The 9,365-nt window shown below is 40.9% G+C and overlaps 1 protein-coding gene and 1 long non-coding RNA gene across 4 annotated transcripts in view; one reads left to right on the forward strand and one right to left on the reverse strand.

The window, feature by feature from the left end:
• dmrt1 (doublesex and mab-3 related transcription factor 1) overlaps positions 1 to 4,251 on the forward strand; it is a 37,814-nt gene extending 33,563 nt beyond the window's left edge. For both annotated transcript variants that reach the window (XM_024275985.2, XM_024275983.1), the window contains one exon: positions 3,885 to 4,251. In XM_024275985.2, the coding sequence (XP_024131753.1) occupies positions 3,885 to 3,928 (44 nt within the window). In that variant the 3' untranslated portion in view covers positions 3,929 to 4,251. The remainder of the gene's footprint in view (positions 1 to 3,884) is intronic.
• Positions 4,181 to 9,365, reverse strand: part of LOC118599111 — an 11,567-nt gene continuing 6,382 nt past the window's right edge. For both annotated transcript variants that reach the window (XR_004948401.1, XR_004948400.1), the window contains one exon: positions 4,181 to 4,599. This is a non-coding gene — a long non-coding RNA (uncharacterized LOC118599111). The remainder of the gene's footprint in view (positions 4,600 to 9,365) is intronic.

The raw sequence follows: 9,365 nt of genomic DNA on the forward strand, positions 1-9,365 counted from the left end.
GTCAAAATTATTCAAGTTAGAAATAAGTGCAAGATAACATCGGGTCATTAATAACAATAAAACAAAATGATCTGGAGGGCCGGATCCGGCCCCCGGGCCGTGACTTTGACACGTGTTGTAGACTTTGGAATATCCTGCAGACATGTCCAGCTCAGAGTGGATCGCAGGGCGACTGTACGACCGTAAAGTCTCAGATGGGTCGTCATCTTCAACGTTTGGGTTCTTGCTGCTCCGGTTCCAGAGTGTTTGGGGGCTGAAGGGTTTGGGTCATGCAGATTGCCTCAAAGGTTCTGCAGAATTGAAACAAATGTGAGAATCCCCACCAGTCATCTGGTACCATCAGCATCCACAGGTGGCGAGCGGCTAACGAGAAGACGAGGCGTTGCTGCAGCAGCAGATCCGTCAGAACATGTGTTGGACAGAAGGTCCTGATTGAACACGGCCGCTCAGACTAACACGTCCTCTAATTACATCGTAGATTTCCTGCTGATGAACAGGCGCTGAATTAACAGTGAGCGTGCCCCCCCAGCCGCCGGCGGTTATTGCTGTACATGCGGCGCGCTGAGCGGTGAAAAGACGAGCTCTTAGCTAACATTAGTATTAACGATTGAGCTGTCAGTCCAGAACCGGTGACAAACTGCAGACGGGTAAAAACCCGAGTCCGAAACCAATCAGGAAGTTAATGAGGAGAGAAATGACTCCTTCTCTGTCCCGCCCCCACCCATCAGAGGAGGCGGGGAGGGAGGAGGGAGGCCTTTGAGCTCAGATACATTGGAGAGGTTGTCACATGACTGCGGTGGACGGGAGTCATCTGTAGGACGTTTCAGAGACGTCCTCGTGTTGGTGAACCCAGAAACCTTCATTCAGGTTCTCATCTCAAAATCTGGATTATTTTCATTCAGATTAAAAAATCTTTTGTTTTTAATTGTAGTCATACTTCATGAAAATACAGAAGCTGTTTTTAATGTTGAACCATCCGATCCTTCATCCAACCATCAACCCGTTCATACATCCAACCATCAACCCGATCCTTCATCCAACCATCAACCCGTTCATACATCCAACCATCAACCCGTTCATACATCCAACCGTCAACCCGTTCATACATCCAACCATCAACCCGTTCATACATCCAACCATCAACCCGTTCATACATCCAACCATCAACCCGTTCATACATCCAACCACTGTTTAAATCTTCATCCATCCATCTGTACATCCAGTTATCCACACATTTCTATTCATCATCTATTTAACTCAGGGAGGGGCAAACTTTCTCATCCTCGGGGGGCCACACAGGGTTCTACATTCTGACAGACGGGCCGGACTGGGGCAGATTTGTGGTGTGTTTTGGTGATTCACCTCGTAAAATAAAGAAATAACTCAGGATCTGGACATGTCAAAGCCGAAACACGCCTTCATCTTGATTAAAAGTTACTTAAAACAGAACATGTTGGAGTTTTTATCTTAAAAGTCGTTTTTTGTTCTAATTTTAGTGCCATGTTCACCAATGGGTTGATGCTTATGCCACTTTAGCGGGTCAGATAAGTTAACGGGCCGCATATGGCCCCCGGGCCGAAGTTTACCCCCCCTGATTTAACTGTTCATCCATCCAGAAATTAATTTAACATGTATTAATCGTTCCTTCAATCGCTCCTTCCATCCATCCATTCTTCATCCATTCTTCATCCATCCTTTATCCATCCTTCCTTCCATCCCTCCCTCCCTCTGTGTGAGTCAGTCATCAGATCTTCTCAGATCTTCTTTTCTTCTCCTGGAGGGTTTGAAGGTTGTACAGAAATCTTCTTGTTATTCAAACTGTTCCTGAAGATCTCGGGAATTCATTGATGTTTTCTGTTTCTCTGCATCCATCGACCTGCTAACTGCAGCAGCCCGAGGGTTTACTGTGTCTACCTGCTTCCTCTTAAAGATCCGTCTGCTTTTCCCGCCGGCGTTGACCCCAGCAGACACGGTGCTGATTGAAGCCCCGTCTCCTCCTGCTGAAGGATTCAATTAGCTGTAAATCCAAAGGTAGCCGTGGATGTTGTGGCGGTGCAGTCATCTTTATGTGGGTGGTGACAGAGAAGAAGATGTATTTTGTGGCTCTCATGATTGGACTCTGCTGTGTTCTTTCTGTTTACTCCCCAGCAGGAAGGAGGCGCGTTGTTTATGAGAACGCCGACTCGGCACAGCAGGAATTCATCATATTAACGACTTCAAGAGTATCTGAGGGAGAAGCTCTGACGTTTACACCAATGGATGACTTTGCAAAGCCTTTTTAACACTTGAAATGAAGTTTAATCGTTGAGATAAAGTTAGTCTGAACTAACATCAGTTTATGCTCATAAATGTGCAACAGATTCAAGTCATAAAATTACACTCGATCATCTATTACTCAATTCATCCCCAGCGATCTTTTAATACGATGATGCCGTTTATAGTCAGAATCAAATAAAAACTGTCATTTCTTAGGACATACTTTCTGCAGAGCGGCAGGAGTTCATGAGGAATTCACCTCTGAGTTGTGGGCGGTTACCGTGGAGCAACCCCGTCCCCCCTCCCCTCCCCGTTGCTGAGAGCTCTCTGTTTAAATGCCCTCCCACTAGCTTACCGCCCCTCACCCCCCCAACATAACAAAACAGAGAGCATTATGGGAGTTATCCAGCTGATCCAGATTCCAGCTCAAAACCAGGAAAACAAAGACGTTCACGGATCTGTGTCTGCATCAGAATGGGGCGGAGCTGGGAGCTTGTGGCCCCACCCAGATGATTTTTTACATCACAAATACAAATTTTTTCAAATGGTATTTTTTCATCTGCTCCTGATTCACATCAAATTGAATAAAGACTCAGAAATGTAATTTAATTTGAATTTTCTTTGTAAATGTTCTCCGCCATCAGAATAAAGACAGTTTTCATGAAAGTGGCTCTTTACAGCCTTGGGTGTCTCACAGCACCTCATAAAATAATATGAAACTTTAAAAAAGTTTATTTGGTTTGTTTCAATTGATTTTAGCAATAAAAACAGTAAAAAAAAATGTATGCTTTGTATAACAAGTACATGAATAGTAAATCTGTTATGTTTGTATACCTCCATGTGTTTGTATGCTAGGACTGCCATGATTAGTCGTCGATTAGTCGACTAATCGACGACTAATCGTCAACTAATCGACTACTGAAATAGTCGACGACTAATTCAATAGTGGAATAGACGTTACTTGGAGTCATATTGAAGTAAAGTTGAAAGTTATAATGGACTTCTGCTAGCTTTATGGACTATTTTGGCATTTATTAAGGTTTTTGGGATATTATGAAGTTTACGTCCGCACTTTTTATCTATGCTTGTTTTAAATTTTTACATTCTTTTAATTTTATTTTAATGATTTGAATGATGATGAATGACATTTTTACTATTTCTTTTGATGTTTATTTTAATGTTTTATGTAAAGCACTTTGAATTGTCTCTGTACATGAAATGTGCTACAAATAAACTTGCCTTGCCTTAGCTAATATTTTAGCTACACGCTTGCTAATTTGGGTAATTTAGTATTTTTCCCAGTTTTTTGGGCTAATTTGGAGTTTAGCTAATGTTTCGGCTGCATGCTAGCTATTTTGGCTAACAGGCTTTTTTTTGTTTGTTTGTTTTTTATGCTAATTTGGAATTTAACCAGTATTTTAGCTGGCTATCAGCTTCAACATCTTCTGCTGTCAATTTCAGATTCAGTGTCATCGTTTCTGGTTTGGTCAAAGCAGAACTTCATCCGAGATTAAATCATTTTACTGATATTTGTGTTGCTATGCAGATGAAGTTGTGTAGTTTAACACACAGGACACAGTGATCCCTCGTCATACTTGGGTTGAAACTCTGCCTTTGTGTGTCTGCAGCGTTCTCCCCAGCAGCATCAGCTCCGCCCACGACTCCACCTTGACCTGCCGCTCCATCCGCTCTCTGGTCACGCTGGCGTCAAGGCGGAGTTTGAAACGTCCAGCTTCCCGAGACCAAATGAGAGGAGGAGGATGAAGGTTTCCGCCCTCTGAGATGACAGTTTCCCGACTCTGTAGAATCTCTTTCTGTCTCTTTTGTTCAATTTAGTTTCAGAAAATCAAATCCTTTCTAAACAAACTGAGAACATTCAAACACATTACAGCTTCTATAGAATCAATAGACAATCTGAGCGTCATTTAAGACAAAACTGGAACCAAAAAGTTCATTTTATTACAAATGAAAAACTGAATAAAAAATTAGATCTTTTTTGTCTGATCTGTGTTTTATTATCACCAAAACCAGAAGAGTTAAAAGTGTCTTCACATCCGCCTCCTTCTACTCCTTCATCCATGAACCTCCTCTTTCCTGGTATTCCCATCATCCTCCCTGTCCAAACATCTCCATCTGATCTCCAGAACATCATGATCTGATCCTCTGATCCATCCTGGCCCCTCCCACAGAGAAGCTCAGCATCTTCATCTCTGCTGCCTCCAGAAGGAGGGATGAAGATGGCTTCTTCGTCTTGAGTCTTCAGATGTTTCCTCTTTCATGGTCTAACTCAGGATGAACCTGCAGCTCCAGAGCCTCACGTGTGTCTCCATGGAGGCTCTCTGGCTGAAGAAAAATCAAATAATCATTTTTTAAGGAAAAACTTAATTAGCATTTACTGTGTTAAAGCATTCACACTATTATGATCCAGTTTCTCTTTATTGTGTGATTGCTGAGTCAGCATTCACACTGATTCTCCTGCTTTACATCTCGTACGTTTTTCAGCACAAAAACTTTCAGTAATCTTGGCATCAAAACGTTCATCTCGTTCAGGACATTACTGATTGTATTTTTGGTTTTCATAAACTATAATTTTTGAAATATTGAGCAAAATATTCCCCATAGAGAACAAGGAGAAAGTCTTCAAATTTATACATTTTAACTAGATTAGCAACAAACCTTTAAATACAGTCATGGGATTTGTTTTCATCTTTTATTGTAATAAAAAAATGAATTTAGCTTTTATTTTAGCAACATGCTAACATTTTTGACTAATTTAGTTTACTGAGACATTTTAGGCTATTTTGGAGTTTAGCTAGTAATTAAGCAACGAGCTAGCTTTTTGGCTAATTTAGCATCCACTAAGGTAAAAGGTAAAAACATTTTAAAAAAGTCACATTTTGAGAGATGTTAGTTCTTTTTATATTTTTAGGGCTGTCAGATTTGTCGCGTTAAAAACGCATTAATCTGACGTGTGCTTGACGCCGACAATTTTTTTGACACATTAATCGCGGACTTTCTCATACGTGCCTTTCCATACCGTGCGCGGGCGTCCCGCCTTCCAACTCACCGGCTGCTCTCACTAGATCACGGGCGGGTCTCCAACCACCGAGCTGCGAGCTAAAACCGGCCGGCGCTAGGACCTGGAGAGCTCCTGCACCCTAACCCGGCTCTGGTTCGTGTCCAGTACCACCTCTGGTGGTACCGGCTCGCGTCCGGCGCCGCGTCCCGAGAGCTGAGGACCCCCGACGTTCCGAACAGCAAGCTCACCGGGGGACGTTTTAAATGTTCTGGAGGTTTAAGCGTGATCCAGCCCCAGCATAGCGGTCTGTCTGCCGGCATATTCATCGTGAGCTCCGCTGGACACGTCGCTGCATCGAGCTGCAGCCAGAGAACGCGGCGGCAGTAACAGACTGTCAAACTATCCACAGAGTATCCCGCTTTTCTCAGTCTTTAATGTTTTAAAAAACAAAAGTTAATAGGAAATGATAAATCTCTATTTCATTTATTACTGTAGAGGAGGAAAATATTTGGTCCTGACAAAAAATTAACATGAAAGTGTTATGGAAATTTGATTTTTGATGTTTTTTATTTTATTTTACTGAACGTTGATTGAAGTTTTGAATTTAAAATGCCCTTCACTTGCACTTGGGCTTTTGTTAGACATTTTATGTTACAGCCTTTATTGTTAAGAAAGTTTATCTCAATACAATGTTACAAAATAAAGTATTTCTGATGAAAACTATTAATTTTGTCATTCTTGTTTTCATAATTAATGTAGAACTACTAAATTCCACGAACCACACATTTTTTCCTTAAAAAAAGGCCACATGTAAATTTGCGATTAATCGCGAGTTAACTCAGGACAATGCGATTAATCGCGATTAAAGATTTTAATCGCCTGACAGCTCTATATTTTTTCTTTTGTTCGTGCCAAAAAATAGACATAATTCATATTTATATATAAAAAAAAGATAATGAATTCAAATCCTAATTTCTTAAATCTGAAGTAAATCCATGTGGATCATTCTAGGTTTGGATCAGTAGAAAACGACTCGTGGTCTAAGTGAGGCTGGATGGAGGAAACTGTTTGCAGGAGGTTCTGCTCCTCCTGGTTCTGCAGGTGTGGAAGTTCACCTGAACTCTGGTTTGAACCAAAGGAGAACTCTGCTCCTCCTGAATCTGAAGAAACCATGAAAGTGTTGATGGTGAATCTGCTGCTGTCAGACCTCTGACCTCAGATCTCCGAGCGACTCGGGTCTTCGAGCCTCCGGGTCAGAACCTCCTGCAGATCTGGACCGGCCTCCTCCTGACATTGTGAGGGTTTGTCTCCTGCAGACATGAATCACGCTCTGCGGCGCCGTGATGAGCCGTCTTTATGGCGTCCTTCATTCCGCTGCATTTGCATGTGTATTGTCTCTTTAACCCCTGCAGGACAACGGTTTCCCGCCGGCGCTGGAGGTTATTCTTTACAACTTTCCGCTCTGGGGCGACCTTGTTGGCGGAGAAGAGGCGGACTCTTCCAGATTCCACCTTTAAAACGCTGTTGATAGCCAGCGCGGCGGTCGCCTCGGTTTGCCGGGACATCATTTCCTCCTAAACGTTTGTGTTTAACCAGCCGGACTGGGATTGTGAGTCTGTGCGGCGTCTGAATGTGCGCTCTAACGGCGGCGTTTATTTGTGTTTGGAAAAGACAACACAGAAGTGGCGGCGAGGTTTATGTCGCTACAAGTTTTAGGGAAATAAATGCTGGCAGTGATGGAGGGCGGCGCTCTGCTGGCGGGGAAAATGACTTGTTTTCTTTCCTCGGCTCCGCTGGATCCTTCATTGGATTCTGCCCCTTCTGTTGTAATCAATAACATGACCATCTTGTTTTTTTATGAAACGCACTTACTCTTAATTTCATCCACCAGTGGTTTTAGAGAGAAGAATGTGGAGTTACCTATACGGCTTTGACATTATAAATCACCTCCTGAGACGAGATGCTGCGGCGCCATCGATTGATCCTGATATATCACAGAAATTTACTGTCACTTCTGTTTTCAATTAAAGATACAATCAGTCAGATAATGACTTAATTGGATTTTACAGAAGATTGAGTTTTATCGCCCCATGCTTTACGAGTTTAGTTAAGGAAGGCCGTTTTATCACGGTTGTCGGGGGCGACCGGCTGCAGGGGAGAGAGTGTCCCCGGCCGTGTTTTCCTTCAGCCTCCGCGGCCTCCATGAATCAGCGCCGCCGCCGCGGAAGGTGGAGAAAACTCCAACCTTTTTCTGGACTGAACGTCCTTCAGGTGTGTCACACCTGTGAAGGCCGCAGGAAGCTGATCTGAATGTGGCGTTTTACAGTCAAATCCCATTATTTGTATTTTATAACTATAGTTCTGCAGTACAGATGAGTCAGAACATTAAAAAAAACATCATAAAAGTAAAATAAGTTTTTGTTTTGCTGCAGAAATGTATCTTTACTAACAAAAAATACATAAAAATGTGTCATCACTAAATTAGTCTAATGACTCCGCCCCTTCCATGATGTCATCACGACCATCAGTGAAGCTCAGAAGGGTCTGATTGACAGCAATTGGATGAAAATGATTAAAGATGGAAAACTCCTCTTACTGTAATCCTAATCCACAGGGAGGATTAGACACGTGAAATACTGCGCTGTAATCTGAGGGGGAGGGGTCAAAACTATGGCTGAGTATTGATTATTATTTCCAGAAACTATTCGATTCCGATTCTTTTGATTATTCCATTCAGTTCAATTTTGAGTTTATACATTTGTTTAGAAATACATTATTAATCTGTAAATGTTATGAATATATTCATATTAATCTGACCCAGTTCACTTACTGTAAATCTATTATTGAAATAATGAGATTGTTAATATCATCCAGAGTTACAGTGATTCTCTAAAGGAGAAGTTCTAACTAAAATGTTCAGATCATTAACATGTAAACATTGTTCTGCTTCTCCTGAAGGACGTTTCAGTTTGACCACTAGGTGGCGATCACGCTTTAGCGTAAACACTTCATACCAGAAGAAGAAGAAATAATGAGCAACCATAAATGCTTACTTTAAAAATATTTCCTTAAATGAGTTTTAAAAATGTTCATTTAGTCAGAAATGTTTGTTTAGGTCAACCGAGCGTTAGCATGAGCCGTCCTATGGTAAATTCCATTAAACATTAGCATCAAGCTCGTTGACTTTAGCTTTATTTGCTAAATTAATTCATATTTTATGAATCGATTATTGATCTGTTAAGCTTGAATCTATTGAAATAGATTTTTTACCCCGCTCTAGTAAAAAAAAATTAGCAAAATGCTAAATTAGCCGAAAAAAAAAAAAACTTAGATTAGCCAAAATGCTAGCATGTAGCTGAAATATTAGCTAAACTCCAAAACAGCCTAAAAAATCTTAGTAAATACCAAAATAGTCCAAGAAGCTAGCAGAATGTCAATTTTTAAAACTGTAACTTTTTAACATAATTATGAATAGTAAAAAGGCAGGAATATTATTCCAGAATAAATCAGCTTAAACCTTAAATAACTTTCAATATTTTACTCTATAAAAATATATTTTGTCAAAATTATACAAGTTAAAAATGAGAACAAGATAACATCGGGTCATTAATAACAATAAAATGATCTGGAGGGCCAGATCCGGCCCCCGGGCCTTGAGTGTTTTTGCTTATTAAAATACTTTTATCAAAATAAATCCATTTTTAAAAACAAAAATGATAAAACTTTCCTTCAATTATGTTGGAAAAAGTCCAAAATAATTGTATTGGATTGAAGAGAAAAATAAAAGTAGTTATGATTATTTTCATGTTTGCTGTTTTTGTTTCAAACTATATTTTAGATTTTAAATAAACTGGAAGGATAACGTCTGAAATGCTCACAAATCAGGTCAGACTGTGACTCCGCCCACACATCAGTTTCTGTGTGGTTCTGACCCGAATCTGATCTTTACTGATGTGGATCAAAGTTCTTCAGAGAAGAAGAATGAACCGAATCATCACAGGAAAAGTATTCAACCAGCAGGACTTTCTGATCAGAGCTGGACTGAACAAACATGGTGGTGAGGGGGTGGGGGGGTCCCACCTCCCCAGGG

Source organism: Oryzias melastigma, linkage group LG9 (assembly GCF_002922805.2).
Source record: "Oryzias melastigma strain HK-1 linkage group LG9, ASM292280v2, whole genome shotgun sequence".
NCBI lineage: Eukaryota > Metazoa > Chordata > Actinopteri > Beloniformes > Adrianichthyidae > Oryzias > Oryzias melastigma.